This window comes from Nelusetta ayraudi, unplaced genomic scaffold, assembly GCF_046127955.1.
Source record: "Nelusetta ayraudi isolate G7.1 ecotype Tasmania unplaced genomic scaffold, CSIRO-AGI_Nayr_v1 ptg000016l, whole genome shotgun sequence".
Lineage (NCBI taxonomy): Eukaryota > Metazoa > Chordata > Actinopteri > Tetraodontiformes > Monacanthidae > Nelusetta > Nelusetta ayraudi.
The window spans coordinates 309,310-326,990 of NW_027466066.1; the positions used below are offsets into that span (position 1 = coordinate 309,310).

General features: G+C 45.7%; 1 protein-coding gene across 8 annotated transcripts in view; it reads right to left on the minus strand.

Annotated features, from left to right (window-relative positions):
- Nucleotides 1-16,008, minus strand: part of mei1 (meiotic double-stranded break formation protein 1) — a 62,931-nt gene extending 46,923 nt beyond the window's left edge. For 5 of the 8 annotated variants that reach the window (XM_076023620.1, XM_076023624.1, XM_076023623.1 and 2 more), the window contains exons 1-11: nt 15,885-15,985; nt 15,469-15,625; nt 15,138-15,261; nt 13,346-13,444; nt 12,442-12,515; nt 11,757-11,862; nt 6,620-6,829; nt 4,021-4,184; nt 2,525-2,639; nt 2,016-2,135; nt 343-442 (exon numbers count right to left, since the gene is read on the minus strand). In XM_076023620.1, coding sequence (XP_075879735.1) covers nt 343-442; nt 2,016-2,135; nt 2,525-2,639; nt 4,021-4,184; nt 6,620-6,829; nt 11,757-11,862; nt 12,442-12,515; nt 13,346-13,444; nt 15,138-15,261; nt 15,469-15,609 — 1,253 coding nt within the window. In that variant the 5' untranslated portion in view covers nt 15,610-15,625; nt 15,885-15,985. Of the gene's footprint in view, nt 1-342; nt 443-2,015; nt 2,136-2,524; nt 2,640-4,020; nt 4,185-6,619; nt 6,830-11,756; nt 11,863-12,441; nt 12,516-13,345; nt 13,445-15,137; nt 15,262-15,468; nt 15,626-15,884 lie in introns of all 8 variants that reach the window. The other 3 variants (XM_076023619.1, XM_076023621.1, XM_076023622.1) reach the window with 3 other exon arrangements.
- Nucleotides 16,009-17,681: the final 1,673 nt, after the last annotated feature.

A 17,681-nucleotide genomic window follows, 5' to 3' on the forward strand; every position in this document is an offset into this window, starting at 1 on the left:
GCGGAGAACAGAAGGAACCTTCCGATAGAAACGCCAGCCATCTCAACAACCGACTCTTCCTTGATGTCTAAATGCAGCCAAAATTGTTTTGTTTTTTGATTTTGTGTTTCCTACAGCAGCAGTGCCTTCCCTTCAGCCATGTGACAGGCCTGAGCCGAGGCAGAGTGAGTGACATCATTCTGGTCACTTGGCAAAGGCGGACGGTGCAAGAATTTTTCCCCGGGGGAGCGAGCGTCCACTTCGGTGGAAGGATTCTGGCGCGGGGGACGGCTCGTAAAAGCGTGAGAAAAAAAAAGAAGGAGAAAAGCGAAAAACAGAGAAGGCGGAAGAGTGCGACCGCACCTTTCCAGTATCTCAGTCAGGAGCAGCAGACCTTGTTTGGGAACCTCCAGGGTCGTCAGCCGCAAAGCCTCTTTCAGGCTGCGGACCAGGGAGTCGATACCTGACGCGCGCGCGCGCGCACACACACACACACACACATACACACACGCACACACACACAAATCAGACAGAACAAGTGACTCAGCTTTGCACATGATGGAGCAGACCAACAAGACCTCCCCCGGTTCCCGTCCCTCACATTTGTCTTACCCACCTCGGTGCCAGAACAGCGCCGGGGCTTTGACTGCTATCTAATACGCTGACAGCGACAACGGCCGCCTGTGTTCGAGTGACTGATGCCCTCGTAAATCGCGGAAAGCAAGGGGGCGCGGCGGCGGCGGCCGGCCCGCTCGCAAGAGCAACAGCGTCTCGAAAAAAACACCCCCGCGTCGCTCTAATTTATCGCCGCGCAAAAGAATCGCTGCGCTGATCTAATATTTACAGAGACGCCGAGCCAGACCTTGTGTCAGCACTGCGGCGTGCTTGTAAATTGTGTTTGCGCAGCCCACGTATCCCCGCGTCTAATAGGCGGAGATTTACTCTTGCATACAGATGGCGCCGCCGTGCATCACCTGCCATGATAATCCGTTTATTCACGGCGCGAAATATCGACCCTCTTCGTCTGAACGTTCCGACGGCGGCGCGCTGACGTTTGCCATCTGGGGCCGAGGTTGAGAGTGTGCGGCAGGAAGCTCCTACGGTTTCAGGATTAGAACTGCGAGGCAGGGGAGTCTCTGAAGAGTTGGAACTTCACTTGGAAGACGAGGCCAAGTGAAGTTCAACTTCAGATTGAGAAAGGTTCAGCGATTCAAAGACACACAAAGCCAGACAATTGGTACCCGGTGCTACAGAAATAGAAAAGAGGAAAGTAGACACTCTTTTACCAGTGGGGTGGGGGGGCGGCCGTCACAGCCAGCTAGGCCTTCGCTGCTGGTCTAAACACACTCAGAAAAGTTACTTTTTTTCTGTAGATATGATAATAAAGTTGCTGTCCATAGTCCTGTCGTAATATCCACTTGGTTGCGCTGCTTCCATTGTCGTATATTACACCGAAGGTCGACACGTGAAATTCACGGTACGCCGTTTACATATCGTTAGTCTAATAGCATAGTCATATTTGAACATTTTCGGTAAAAATACATAAAATAAAATAAACATTTTTTAGCAAACACATTGGTATTTTTTTCAGATATCACAATTTGGCCAAAAAATGTTCGGCTAACGTTATGTGAATAAGTGCGTCGGGGTGCAGCAAGGCAATGATGGCAAATGCATTAATAGTATGCAAAACAGGTACCCTGTCACCTGGATGCACTACTCCCCATTGAGTTGCAATACAACACTTCTACTTGTCTTCTTTCAGAGCTCCAAACAAACATTTTGCAGCAGTCGTTTCACTCGCGTGACTAGGACAAAGTCAAAAGTGACGACCAACGCATGTAAAAACCAGGATAAACAGAGGATTACACCAACTTGACGGTCAACAGCCTGGTTGCTATATAAAGATCTAAGAAGACGTCAGCCGTCTACAGCGGCGGGCCGGACGAAAGCGGAGATCCGTCAAAACATCTTCGAGGCACTAAAAAAGGTCATATGTAGCCTGTAAGTGTTTTGATGAGTCACTGCATTCCCACCGTAGACTGAGTGACACTGTGAGAAGAAGAGGCCGTCCTCTGTCAGCAGCAGTAAACAGCTGTAGACGGACCACAGCAGCACCTCATTCCCAGTGGCGGCCAGACGGTCGAACAGAAACTCTGGGAGGCAAGAAAAGAAAAAAAATAAATAAATAAAAATGACGATAATAAAAATTACAAGAGGCGAGGGAGACGTTTGTGTGAGAGCAGAGGGAAGAAAGACGCCAGGCTGTAATTTTCTCTTCGGGAAGTTTTCAAATAAAGGGGGTGAGAAATAAACAGAAGCAGAGAAGAGATAAATATAAAAGATGATGAAAAGGCAGGAAAGACAGAAAAAAAAAGATTATTCTCACAGCGTGACTAATAAAAAAAAAAGTTATGGAATCACACAACAAGAAAGGGCAGCGGCAGGGGAAATTATTTGCTGGAGAAAAAAAAAAGAAAAAAAAAAAGACTTGGATGAAGTCAGCAGGTGTTGCGTGGCCCGCAGTCACGTGCGCCATCATCACCGGGGATGTCGGCCTCAATGAAGGCAGCGCTGCCTCGGCCGGCCGAGTGGACCAGGGCGGCTGCGATGCACTTGGCGCTGGCTGTCTGCAGCGTCTCATCTCCACTCAGGAGCAACTGTGTGAGGAAAGACAAAACAGGCTTCTTTTTTTTCATCCCAAGATTGAGATTGTGTGCAGGGTTGTGTATAGTCTCCCTCCAGTCAGGCTGCTGATGACCAGGAACATTTCGCAGCCGTCTGGCTTTTGTGTTCGGATCTGTTGTCAGGCTGTGTGAGTCGGTTTATGAAAGTGTTTTGAGCAAAGCCTTTTTAACACCATCAATCAGGACGTCCAAGGTTATCTGGTCTGAATCACTCCGTTTGTAATTTTAATGGCTTTTCAGCTTAAAAATACAACAAAAACGGGTTTTTGTTGGGAATACAATTTAAGATGGAGGTGAAACGATCATAGTTTGACCTTCAGATTTCTAGATTTCAATATAAAGGTCCTGTCTTACGAGTATTTACTGACATGCTTCTATGTGTCAAAAGTGCTTCCTTTACTACTTCCTTTACCATTTACACATTACGATGTCAAAAAGCCCCGTAATATTCTCAGCCGGGTGTTGCTTCCACCTTTGCGAGACCAAATCTCGCTCTGCCGTGTTTTTTGGTTCTATTCAGAACACAGACAGAAAACTAACATTTTTTTTTATTATTATTCTCTAAAAGATCTATTCATCTTGTGAGACTGATCCACTGGGGTCCGCAATCAAAAATACAGAATAGTATTCGGTGTAATGCAGGATCCTCAGTTGTTGATTTTTTCCGGGCAGTTTATCATTATGTGGCAACCTTTATTGCTTATGTGAAGTCCAGCACCTCATGAAATCTTAAACAGTACCGTTAGAAATATATGTCATGAATTATGCCTTCACGAATGGGGTCAATATGATTGTACGCTCAGAAAATGTTCGACTCACTCCAATCCGTCTTTTGAGTGGAGTGAGGTGAGTTAAATATGCATTGGATATTTTCACTTCCTTTAAAATGGACTGCCAAATGAGTGTGCACTTAGTACCAAGTTCCAATCTATTCAGCCATTAATTACTCGGATGGCGTTATAAAACATTGCAGTTGACGTCCATCGGTTCGTATTCGGTTTGGATTGTCATTGATCCTGCCAGGCTGTTAGATTTTCAGTTTTGTTCCACGTGAGGGGGAAAAAAAAAAAAAAAAAATCAACAGTGATGAACTGGAAAATACTGCCGACGTCACGAGCTTGACCCCATTGTGAGCCGCAACCGAGAATATCTAGCGAGATGTAATCTTCGCATTAATTTCCCAGACATGTAAGGCAAATATTTGTCCAGTGTAAAACCCTCACAGAATCCCCATTCAAAGGCACATTAATCCAGGATTAGAATCTCTTGTTATGATTATCGTCACAACCAGAATGTGGGGTTTTGGAGGGCCCGGGGTGGCGGTGGGGGGGCGGCAGGATGTTTGGACAGGGACCTTTTTCAGTATGAGAGGCAGAGGGCAACGGTCAGGGGACTGTTGCTCTTGGTTCTGACTGGGCTTCTGGCCGCCCTGGCTCCCACCGGCCGAGTGCTGAGCGCCGGGACCATCCATCAGAACTGACACGGCCTCGCCCTGCTTGAGCAGGACCCACAGCAGGCCTGGGAGATGAAAGAAATGCGGTGGGAAATCATGAAAATATGATAAAGATGTATGTCCATAAAAAAGAACATTGGGAAAACAAAAACATAGATAAACTACTGAAGGATTTTGTCTGAAGGACGGAGAAAAGATTATTAATACTTTAAAGGAGGGCTGGGCAAACATTTTGACTGGTGGCCACAATGGGTTCTAAACGCCTAATGCTTTTCCAGCCACCTGGAGAAGGGAAAATACAACTAGCAACATCACTTGTTAACACAGCAAAACGCATAAGAAGAAAGAATTAGACTTAATTCAGCCGTGTTCTGCTGTTCTCACCGGCGGTGGTGACATTAGGGCTGATCCAATCTGTTCGAAATTCATTGGGGGGGGGGGGGGGGGGAGCAAGAGCTTCACCAACAGCTCGAATGCGACTAATGAAAGGATAAAATCCTTTCACGACTTCAGCGAAAGTCAAGGGTTAATCCATCCAACTTTATCTTTGGATTAATTATCCTATATTGTAATAAGGGCGCCGCACGCGGAGAGTTCGCTTGTCGGTATCGGCAGCGGCGGCGCGGCAGTCGTGTTCACGCGTGGTGTCTGAGTGCCATCCACCGTCCAAATTATTCCGAGCCGATTCTGGATCCGCGGCATAAAGGACGATAATGGATTATAAATGAGCCGAGTGAGGGGGATGAGACGGTGGACGGCCGGTGCGGCTCTCGCTCATTTCCGAAGGTGACTTTTTTTCTTCTTTTTTTTTCACGCTCGTTAACAGAATTTGGACTTGGCCCTGGACCGGCGTCGGTCCGCGAGGTCTGTGGGTCCGTCCCCGTTCCTGTTCACTCAGGGCGCCTGACGTTTTGACACGTGACACCTCGCGCTTCTAAACAGGGCCTCCTTACGTTGGCGGTTCTGCCACCTCATGTTGAATTGCAAATTGGCCGAAGACACTCGTGTGCGTACCCGCCCTCCCCTCCGCTAATCACAACAACTCGTGCGACGCCAGGTCTCGGGGAGGCTGTGAAGGAGAGAAACCGGCAAGGCAGTCGTAGGGGCTGCAGCGTGAGCGTGCGTGCGGCCCGGCCGTCCGATCTCTGCTGATTTTACGCTTGCACGGTCAGAGAAGGGTGTGAATAATTGGATGTCTGAGTCCGCCGTGCAAAAATGGTGTTATCGTCCGTGCGTGACACGCTCGTGAAGGGGGGAAAAGGGAATTTCCACAGTTTACGTGAAGGGGCTGCTACTCCTGCTATTCCTGAATTAGGGCTGAATGAGCATGAGCTGTTAGTCAGGTCACAGAAAATAATGAGGCGGCTGTTTCCATGGAAGCTGGGCGGCATGGATACAGCTGATAGCGTGAAATTACATTTTGTACCTATTGGAAAAAGAAACAATAATGTACTTTAGGGCTTTTCTCCTTGGAGCAGCAATCATGTATTTACAGAGGAAACCTTGGTGTTGCATGGAGCCGAAATTGCTGACACCTTAATGATTTTAGCTGACCCATGTTGTTGACCCATGCTGCTTGTCTGAAAACAGGCCAATTTAGGAGCATCGTAAATAAGCTTGCTAGTGGAGGCCAGCAAGATGGATGATCAAGATATCGTTTGTTGAGCGGTTCGTCCGTAGCTAAAGGTTGTGGAGTGTTAAGCGACGCTAGCGATTTGGTTGCGGCCTCTCTAGCTAGCACTAGCCGCGTTTCCATTACCACTGGAATTGCACAAAACCAAAATATGGCAATAAAAAGCTGGTAATGGAAACACCTAAACCTCTAAAATATTGCTAAAAGGTTTTTACCCTCTCAATATGGAAGTATGTCACGAAAGTGTAATGAAAACACTTCAATGGTAATCACATAGCTCATTCAACGAATCCCGGGTACATCCTGAAATTCTGAATCCACAATTCATCTGCGAATTCCTCGGTGACGATCCGTTCCCAGACATCCCTTATTCGTGTCCCATACATATGGACTTTGCCTTTGAACTGTCACCCCCGCTGCCTTCGTCACTTGACGATAACAGCGGCAACAGCAGTAGCGACAACTGAAACAACTGCTCCAAAATGCAAATGTTTGGTACCTCCATCCTCCTCAAAGTGGGGTCGAGATTTCACGAGAATTACGGCTTATGCGCTTCACACCATTCAATGGAAACACCTGCAAACCGCAATTGTGCCATCAAAATTTTGGAAGTATCGCTTTTATTTTGCAGGGAAAAAAAATGGACACGCAGCTAATGTCCTGCCAACCTTCCCTGCGGGTACCTTGAGCAGTTTCTCATAACAGGGGGTTGACCAAACTGGAATCTCAAGCGTCCAATGAGTTACTATTGACAAGTATATCTTAAAAGACCACTTCCAAAGGAAAGTCCAGTCATCTTATATATAGCATCTGGCGGGGGAAAATCATTTTCAACAATTCAGTGAGAGACGGTGGTTTTTCCCTCACCTACACAGCTGTGAATGAGCGGAGGGGAGCTGGCGTTGCTCAAGGTCTGCAGCAGCAGGACGCACACCCTGTCCCGAAGGACAGCGGGCAAGGCCTGCACCGCCGCGCCCTGAGCCGCCTCGTGGAGTCGGAGCCACACGGTCAGGACGGAGGCTTTTAACCCGTCGTCGGGGTGAAGCAAGGCGGAGCACAAGTGATCCAGCATGGGCACTGGAGGGAGAGGAATCCAAGGAAGCGGAGGAGGAGGAACAGTCAACAGCTTCATTTGAGAGGGGAAACACAAAAGGCTGCTCGCCAAATGATTACAGACGAGGTGGTCGAGGCTCTGTTACGCAAGCGGACAAAAAAAGAGAGAGTCTGGGAAGATGGAGAGGCCCCACTGAGAGAGCGGAGAGAGGAGACAATAAGAGGCAGAATTAGAAAAGACGAGACGGTGCAAGACAGATGTGAAGAGGGAATAGCGGGGAGTAAATTAAAGACTGAACACTGATGCTAACAGGGACGTCAAAGGATTTGATTTATGCAGCGATGACCTTGATGAAATTAACTTTTGAACTCAAAAACACATTGTAATTATGGTCCATACCAACATCTTTTTTCCCCCTTTTTTTTATTTTTGAACATGCGCAATCCATCTGATGGAGCTGCTGGCCAAATCCACAAAATCCACATGGGTTGGGGGGGTGGGGTGGGGTGGGGGGGGTCACATTGTTAATCGACAGCAGGAAACGTGCGATACGGAATTGCTGGCACGCCGTAGAGGAATACGTGAAAGGGAAGGAAAGAAAAAAAAAGACCAGAAATATATGTAAAAGCATCAAAGAAGGTGAGTCAGACAGACAGACGGAAATAGGAGCACCTTGGGGTGGTGGAGGAGAGAGGAGGTGGGGAAGGGAAGAGAGAAATCAGTGGAACAGATCAACTCTGAGGACGCGGGAGTTCGCGATATTTTTGCAGCCGGCGCGAGAGGACTCGACCGGGGTTGGATACGGCCTGGCAGAGGTAGAGAGAGAGAGAGAGAGAGAGAGAGAGAGAGAGAGAGAGAAAACAGAGTGACAAAGTGAGGGTGGCTGAGCAGGAGCAGCGGCCGCCCTGTGAAGCAGATCAAAACTGGTGCGCGCCAGGACGAGGCTCCCAGTCACGTCTGATTAAACCCACGTACGTGGCGGCGGCGCGGAGATAAGAGCCAGGGCATGACGATCAAAGGAGGGCGCAGGGAGGGAGAGAGAGTGAGTGAGTGAACGGTGAGGGCACACAAGCTGGCGGTAAAGGCTTTGGGTGGAATATAAAAAGCTGCGCTGTCCTTATGGAAAGAAAAAAACTAACAAAAAAACAAAGAAACAAGCAAGGAGTCAGACGGCGCATTTATGCTCCGCAGCCTTGTGAGGAGCCGACCAGAGGCTGCTCCTGCTTGGCTCCTTCTCTGATGCTCTCCCTTCTCCCCACCATGCTGTGCACTCTGCTCCTCCCTGTGATCGGCCTTAAACTCCCTCTTTCTCTCTCTGGTCTTCTTTCACTTGGAGACCTTTTCTGTTTTTCAGTTTACTTTCGGCCATATATTTTTTTTTTAATCGTCTGAAAACGCAAACGTGCATTTTTCGTTTCTGCTCGACCTAATAACTTCCCCGAGGAGCCGAAACAGCAAGAAAAAAATATTGTCTGTAAAAAAAAAAAAGATTGTCTGTGTTTGCCTTTCTTTCATAATAGCATGCAAATAAGGAGGGGGAAAAAAGGTGGAAAGTCGAGCATGACGAGCCAAAACGGCGAATTAATGCGTTGTCGTATTAGAGTAATTACGTCCTTAATGACTTAACCGTTGTCTTCGGAGGCTTTGATCATCTCAAAGAGCTGCGAGAGGCACAGCAGCCGAGACAATCGCCGTCTCCTCCCTTCATCTTCCTTGTTATCTTTCGTCTGCCTCTCCTCTGCTGCACCGTGTCTCATAAATGCTTCGTCTGGCCTCCCTCTTCCCTGTCTTTGGTCTGTATCTGCTCCTCCGTGAGGACCTGAGGGAGTGGGACAACAGCAATGCACAAAGCAGGTGCATCTGTGTGTGTGTGTGTGTGTGTGTGTGTGTGTGTGTGTGTGCAGATGGCTGGTCGGCAGCAGAGCAAACTGTGTCATGTGCTCCTGGGCAGCGTGTTGTCGTTGCCGTGCTGTTGTCATTAGTCCAAACAGCCCCAGAGAGACTTGATGAGTGACGGTGCCGCAGACGGACACACATAGTAAATAGTGGCGGCCCGCGTCTTGCATCAGCATCAAAACATGGCACCGCTACCTCATGGAAATACAGGGGGGGCTGGGAGAGGGGGTGGGACCCGGGCGGGCAGAATGAAAAAAAGAAGAAGAAGAAGAAGAAGAAGAAAAGAAGAAAAACAGAAAGTGTGACGACTGACTAACACGGCGCCACGCAGCGGCGAGTGGGAGGGATGGAAAAAAAGTTAAAAAGAAATTGGCGTCCTGCTTCCCCACACCTATATATATGTATGTATATATGTATACATGTGTGCATATATATATATATATATATATATATATATATATATATATATATGTATATATGTGTGTGTATGTATGTATGTATATATATATATATGTATATATGTATGTATATATATATATATATATATATATATATATATACATATATATATATATATATATATATGTATGTATATATATATATGTATATATATATATATATATATATATATATATATATATATATATATATATATATATATATATATATACACATACATATATATGGTATATGTATATATTTTATACATATATACACACACAAAACAATTTAACTGAAATAGGCTGTTCATTAGCTGATGATCAAAAGTTTAAGACCACATCTGTGCAATTTGGATTCCATGTCATTCATTATCTGTCAAGTAATCACTCTGTCAAGATCTCCTGATGGCAAAGGCGAGTGAGCTCACTGTCTTTGAACGTGGTCGGATTGTTGAGCTGCATCAGCAAGGCCTCTCACAACATGCCATCGCTGTTGAGGCTGGACACAGTGAGACAGTCATTTTGAATATGTTTTAAAAGGTCCTGAGGGTCATTAAAACAAAAAAGTCAAGCGGTGGACCCAACATTTTTTTTTTTACCGGCGCTGAGCCGGTGAAATTCAACTGAGAATATTTGGGGATGGATGGCAAGGGAAGTTTACAAAAACGGACATCAGTTACAGTTACAGTGGATGCTCTTCACCACTTGGCACAACCTTCCCACAAGCCCTCTAGACACACTCGCATCAAGCATGGCGAAACTCAAGTGTTTTTTTCTACCCTTTAATTTCTGTTTTGAGGGGTTTTTAGGGCTTTTGGTGCTATGGTCTTCAACTTTTGATCAGCTGATGAACAGCCTATTTCAGTTAAATTGTTGTTTTCAATAAATTCCCTGCTCAAAAAATCTTGGGTCTCTTGCTCCTGTTTCTTCTTTTAGCATTTTTGAAGCTCTACTTAGAACCTTTATTCGATCCAGCAGTGCAAGATGCAAATTCTTGCAATCTCTGGTCTCAAGATTTTGACGAGGAGTGTATATATTTACGGAGAGGACGTCCATTTATGACAAGTTAACAGGGGCAAAGGTTGGCTGAAGGTCCGCTCGAAAGTTCTGAAGCTGCTTTTTCCATTTTCAGCGAGGGGCTGCCGAGGGACAGTCTGTGTGAGGAGAATTTTAAGAATGGGACGCGGCCGGGGGTTAAGTCAATGCAGCGGCGCCGCCGCTAAAAAAAAAGGTCAAAACAAATAAAGAAACCATGCCGAGTTCGGAGGAAATGACACGCGGAATGAACTTTCAGAGGGTTTTTTTTTTTTTTAGTTTTCTCTGAAGTCGAATAAGGACTTTTTGGTGCCTGTGTGTGTATATAGAGACACACACATGAGAAGACCCATTTTTATGCATAGGATCATTATTGAGAAGGTCAAGATGGGCTGCAGTGATTAAACTGCCGCCATCCCTCGATACAGTGAGCAAGCAACGCTGTAAAATTAAATTTGCAGCCATGTCCTTTTCTCCAGCTCGGGGCGTTACTGTTATAGTTGCTTTTAATATACTTCTTGCACCTCGGCCCGAAGAGATAAATTGTTACTCAGGTCACTTTGGATTTAAATTTCACAGAACTCCTTTATTGACTCAAGTTCATTCGAGAGGTGTCTTCCCCCCCCCCCCCCCCAATCCCTACATTGTTGAACGGTTCCTGTTTCCAAGGGCAACGGCCGCTAATCAAAGTACGAGCAGCTTCTTGCTCTTCTTCAGTCATATTAAATATGTTGGTCGTGCCCATTAGAGCTGGAGGACAGTTTTAACACAGCCCAGATGCAGATCAATCGTGCGCTACTGACATGTTTGCATGATAGATAGCCAACACAGCCAGAGTTCGGAACTTTGTCACATTATCGATCTCCTGGAACTTTTTTTTAATTATTTTTTTTTTATTGTTGTTGTTGTTTTTGTTTTCGGAAGCCATTAGCTTGCGGAAGGTCAATGACGGAAGAAATTGATAGAGAGAAACAAAGCGAGTCAGACTGCTTCCTCGGCTCCCCCGGCGGAGACGATTCTGGTCGAACATAACGCAGTTATCAATTCCAGATTCCAGGAGCGCGGCCAGGATTTTGTGTCTGACAAAAAAAAAAAAAAACTTCATCGCTATCTCCTTCCCTGCTTCTGAGTTATGGGGCTGAGTAATGGCCCGAGACGCGCTGTGTGTACTGAACATTATGGCGTCAAAGCGAATGAAATGCTTCACCCTTCCAGACATAAAATGTTATCGCTTTCTCGTCCCTGTGAACATCCGAGACGCGCTCTCGTTGAATTGCGGCCCAGTCGTCGAAAAGCTCCGTGGCGACGGCTTCAAATATCAAGCGAGGTCTCTGCGACCTCTGAGCGTCAAAACCCCATTCAGCTGTCAGAACCACTTTGCACTCCGGCCGACGAGGACTTTTTTTTTTTTGACAGACGCGTCTAATGAAAATGCCTCCGGTCGTACATCAGCTGTCGTATTAACAATCAGGGCGCTGATCGCCGACTCTGGGAGCATTGGGAGGAGGGTTTGTGCGAAACAGCGGAACGTAATGGGGGAGCGGGGTGTCCTCGTGCGTGGCAGGTTGGCAGGTCTCACCGTACTGAGTCACCAGGCTGTGGGCTGCGTCGGGGACGGCTTCGATCAGGCTGCCCAGGAAGCTGAAGGTGGGCAGGAAGCTCTTGCCGCCGAGTTGGTCGCGCAGCTGGACAGAGAGGGCGCAACGAGTCAGAATTAACTCTGCAAAACAGCCGCTCCGGTTCATCGCTGCTGGCACTATGCACCGCAACCAGAGGTGAAGTAGGCTGCTTTAGGAAGGGTGTTGAAATGTGTGTATTTATTGATTTTCTTTTCTATGCAAAGTTGCTGTTTCTGTCTCATTTCTCCCACATATTAGTTCTCAGACCTACAAATGAATTCATATTCAAAGCTCAAAAGAGTCGCAACGTAATCAAAAATCCACACACGCACAACATTTTCCTGCCTCCAATTAGGCTCTATTCTAGTCACAGCAACGCAACCTGTTCCGCCTCTCGCTCTCTCTCTCTGTCATCAGACTTTCTACCTGCAGCTTCAGCTGCTGCACAAGCCCCCGCTCCCCCTGCCCCTCCCAGGTGACGCAACAGCAGCAGGAGGGAGACGGCGGGCCCACTTGTCTGTTTACCGAACAACCCTGGGAGGATGCGCCGCTGGTTACACAGGTACCGTTGAATATTTCACGCTGTTGGTCATGTTCCCGAGCCTGCGTCTGCGTTGTGTGTGTTTTTCCCCTCTCTCGTCTCACCTGTTTGTGTATCTCGTCCAAGACGAAGCGATGCGACAGGTCGCCCTGGAGCTCCGCGAGCAGCTGAATCAGCACTGGGGAGCGTCGGGACACAGGAAGAGGCGCAAGTCACTTCAGTGAATCCGAGCAACTCAAGTACATTTGCACCGCTTTCAAGGGGAGACACAAAATAACAGCGAAGGCTTTGATTAACTCACCGCATACTTTTTTTCTTCAATGAATTTAAATGACACGAGGGATTCTTGCGAGTGTCATGTTATTATTTGCGAACAGGAATTTCTACGGCGCGGCCATGAAGAGAATATCCGAGAATACGTCGAAGCAATTTTAACGCAATGGCCGAGCTCGCACTTGAAAGTTACGGAGGAGTCCTTCTTTTCAATTTGCGTCTCCACTCTCTTGCACAGGCGCGCGTGCACACGCACGCACTCGGGTACGTTATGGCTGCATTATTTATGAGGCTCGAATAAGATTCGAACGTCTTCATGACAAATTCTCTATGCAAAAAAAATGCAAAGACAGCGTCGGACTTTAAGCTCTCTCCTCACTATTAGAGAGCCGTGTTGCTCGGGGCATTTCGACACAGAAGGCAAGAAATCATCCTTCCATTTGCATTTGGCAAACTTTTTTCTTTTTTTCCAATTTTTTTCTTTTCTTTTTTCATCCTCAACACGCAGCCGTGGTGAGACAAATTCAAATGGAAAGAGAAGACAGCGTTGAATGGCTCCAGCAGTGAGAGAATATCAAAGTGCTGAGTGTAACATGAGTAGGGCGTATATGTATGTCTGTCTGAGTGTGTGTGTGTGTGTGTGTGTGTGTGTGTGTGTGTGTGTGTGTGTGTGAAAACGTGCGTGTGTGCTGGCACAAACATCACCCGAAACCACAAAGAGAGAGCTCGCCTCACCTTGGCCGACCTTTTGAAGAGTGTCTGAGTCCACCACGGTGCGAAACATCTCTGGGTGGCAGAAAACACGGTGAGAGGTTCGGAATTCACAAAAGCCGACTTTTCAAACAGACCGCAGCGTCCGGTGGCGTCACGAGGGTACGACAAAACAAAACCCCCTCGCCAATGAGTGAAGGGCAGACAAGGTTAAGGGGGAGAAGACGAGAAGACAACAACGCCACAAGTGAGGTTTCGCTTCTGTTTTTGGAACGTGAACAGGATAACGGAGAAAAATCGCAGGAAATGACACACGTTCTAAATGCAAGCGCACCTACGTGGGAGTGTTTGCAGCGCGGCAAATATTCCATTTCAGGCCGTGCTTGGCGGTGCTGAGTTCAAGGCATCGTTGCACATGTTAAGTGGGTTAACTTAAATGTTTCTTTTACTGTCAAGCTGGCCAGTGCTTTAATTATCTGCCCCTCTGGGAATATATAGTGAGTGCACTCAATCGATCAGCGCTCTAGGATTATAGGCCTAATGCTTCCAGCTACTCCGAACGCAGTGTTTTCTGATAAAAGAGTCCCAGAAAAAACTGACCTCCCGCACCACAGAAGTGGTAGCGTGTTTGAATTTTCTTTTATGAAAAAAAAAAAAAAAAAAAGGAAAAAAAAGGAACAACAAAGAAACACCATCAGCGTCTTTTTTTGGCCTTCTATGCTTACATCACCTCCGGGAAAAGAACTGAGTGATTCATCGCAGTCAGTGTTAAGTAGCCGGCCCAGATCAATGGAAATCAGCAATAAGGCCAAAAATAAAGCTTCCTAATAACTTTGACAGACAGAGACAGTGCCACAGGGTCACATTTCTATGCTATCAGTACTGACATCAATGACGGCACTGGCTGATTCATTTTCATCCGTTATTTCAGTTGCCGACCCCTCTAATTGGACGTGTTGCATTTCTCTCCCTTAGCAGAGAGCAGCGTACGAAATGGCAATGGTGTTTTCAGATGATACACGATTCAGGCAGATCAGCAAAAGCGGGCGCTCCCCAAGAATCCACATTTTCATAGGGGGGGGAAGCGACGTGAACGGATCTCTCGGCTGTCAGGAGCTAAACTGTCAGCTTGAATACCCTTGGGCTTAAGGCTTTTAGTAGGTCGGCCGGTTCAATAATTAATGGGATAATTAAATGTAACGACATTACGATTTCAAATCTGATTAAATCTGTCCGTCGTGTGAAAAAGGACATCACTGACGGCAAAACATAATGTAACGGCCCCGGGCGAAAATATCAGCCTGCTTCCTCAGAAAAAATGCACATACTGATGAAATTCCACCACAGATGGCGAGTGTGTACTTTAATCATGGCAGCGATCACAGACTCAAAAGCCGTGACGGACAGATTAAATCAATGAGACTTTCCAAGTCGTTTTAAGGTATTCCGCCAAAATAGTGTGTCTTTCTTCATAGCGTTCCTCAAACTGTATAATTGGATGAGATCATCTGACCTGGCAGAAAAGCAGAGACGGAAGCGGGCCACTCGACCAGCTGAATAGTGACAGCAAAATGCGTTCCAACAAAATGAAGGCGACAATAATCCGATTGGTGTGGTTATAATAACACACTGCTTGAGGTACACTTGGTTTTTATATTCTAAAGTATTGCTAAGCGACCTTCAGAGTGCATTTCTGAAGGACGATTTATCAGCCTTCAGAACTAACACTACGGATCAGATTGGGAGCAGAGATATGAAACCACAGGGTTCTTATCACTCCAGCTCGTCTCATTCGGTGATCATCGGCACTTCTCACCCAGCAGAGAGGCCGTTAAACGCAAGCCAACTCGATGGTCCTGGCGGAGCAGCTCCCTCATGGCTCCCGGGGAACACTTCAGCACCCCGCTGATACCAGATAAGGCGAAAGACTTTCTCACAACCTGCATGAGGATGGCAGCGCAGACAAATATAGTTAGCATGAGCACCGAGGGAAATCAGCGGGAGACGCGCACTCTCCATAAACGTTCGCTGGTCGCTCATAATCACAACGCGAAAGGATAACAAACGCCAATAAATCACAGAAAGTGGATTAGAGACGTTGGGTTCAGACGAGACTTTCGACAGAACACATTCATCATATTTCTCACCGCAATGTCGTCGCTCTCAATCATCTCGATGACGCAGGCCACGCAGAGCAGCAGTCCGCCTCCCTCCGCCGGACCCAGGCGGCCGCTCCACTTGGAGTCGTGTCGGAAGTGAAATTTGTCATACACGATATCTCCGCTCATCGTTTTTGGTCTTTCCCTTGAATAATACAAATTATCAACAAAACAAAACAAAAAAAAAAATACGTTTCATAAACAGTTTCTATTTCAAGGCGAAGCACAAAGAAATAAAAGCTAGCTAGGCAGCCATGGCACTATACATTTGACTGTGTTAAAGCTAGCTTGGCAGCCAATTGCTACACATTTGACTGTGTTGAGTTAGGGCTAATTTATTAGCATACGCCTACGCACTAAAATGAAGTGAAATGTATAGTGAAGGCCAATATCTTTTAAAATACCTACAGAACTTTAAAAACTCGGCTGCCTTCGTCAGGTGTATTCAATTAGTAACGCCAACATAAAAATGGAGGGAAAAGAAGCTTACTGTTCAGCAGCACAGCGGTTGAAATCGTCGTCTTTTTTTTTTTTTATTAACAAAACTTTATTTAACATTCAAGTAAAGCACAATAACAGAAAGGAAACCACTTGAAAAATAGCAAGATTATCGAGAATTCAAGTTAGAAGTATGAACATAGCCAGAAGATTGTGATAATTAGATATTTTTTTAAAGGAAATTTAAAAATATCGCATTTGATTTTTAGTTATAAAGACGTATGAGCAAAGAAGGGAATCTTTCAATAAGATAAGATCAATAAAATAAGAAGATTCAAAATTCAATTCAACTCCTCTATTGTTATTCAAATCATTGAATGAAAAGGTAACTAATAAAGATAAAATGGCACGCATGAACTGTGAAGCAACAATACTTAGACTTAATACACTTACAATACTTAAGAAACTTAAAACACTTATTCTTAATACTTACCTACAAATAATTTGATTTAAGTCGACAACTTTATTGTACACGTTAACTATTGTTATTATCTATTATAAATGACGTCACTAACAAAGAAAGAAGAACTTGTGGTTTATCAACTTAAATGTCACACTCTTGTGGCTTAATGAGGACAACTAGCACTCTAAAGTGCACAAAAGGCCAATTACAACAGAGTTCCATATTTAGAAATATTATTTTATCAAATATTGCTGTGTACCAGCATGATCTCAATACAGGCAAGCACAACAGGGGCTGTCCACTACAGTGCAGTTTAAGTGATGCAGCACTCAGAACAATTGCCTGGGGTTGTTGTTACTAACCTTGAGAGAGCTTTCAGTCAGGCATCAGTATGTTTGTGACATCACTTCCTCCAAAACATTTTTAGCACACATTTTTTGAAAAGTAGGTCAAACAAAAAAAAAATCCAGGATGAACTTTCTACTCTTTTCTGTGGAATTCATATAGATTGGGGGGTACATTTTATTGTTAAAAATATATAAAAAGTGAATTTTACAAGGTTCAGGCTGAAGAGGTCACAGAAGGTCACCACAGACTTTACTTGCACAGACTGGAGTCTAATAATGGAACCTTCAAGACCTGTAGCTGGCTGTTTCACGAGTTTCTAAATAAATAAATAAGAATCCAAACTCCATTATACAGCAGATAAATGTGAACTGAAACCATTTTTTCAAAGGGTTTCTTCTTCATCTGTAAAGTTCAAGGGCAAGAATACTTGTGGCAAAAATGAATGCGCGCTTATCTCCAAAACGCATACGTTTGTGTCCGTAGCATGCTTTGAGGAATGTCACTGCTGAATAATATATGTTGGGGTGCACAAGTTTGTTTTGCAGTGTCACTTTGCAGCGACGGCAACAGTTTGGTTATTGCCATGACAACAAAAACCTCTCGGCAACCGAGCAACATATCTGATGATAGGAGATGTGTGGGCGAGTATCAGCCACTACCAGCATGTCAATTTATAATCCCGCTCCACTTCCCTCCAAAACAGAGTTCACTGCACATCAAAGTAGCGCGTGACATCAAGTGTGGCCGACTCATCAGTGCAGCACAGGCGTGCGTCGCAGGAAAACCTCTCATGTTTCTCGGAGTCTGGTTCGCTGTGTGTATGACGAAGCCTGTGCAAGGTGGTGTGTACCGTGTTTAGGGGTCTGTGTGGGGGGAAGTGGTCAACTTGTTCTGGTTTCCTTTACTTGAACGAAAAGGCTGAAGCGTGAAAAGCAGTTGTTTCTCAGACTCA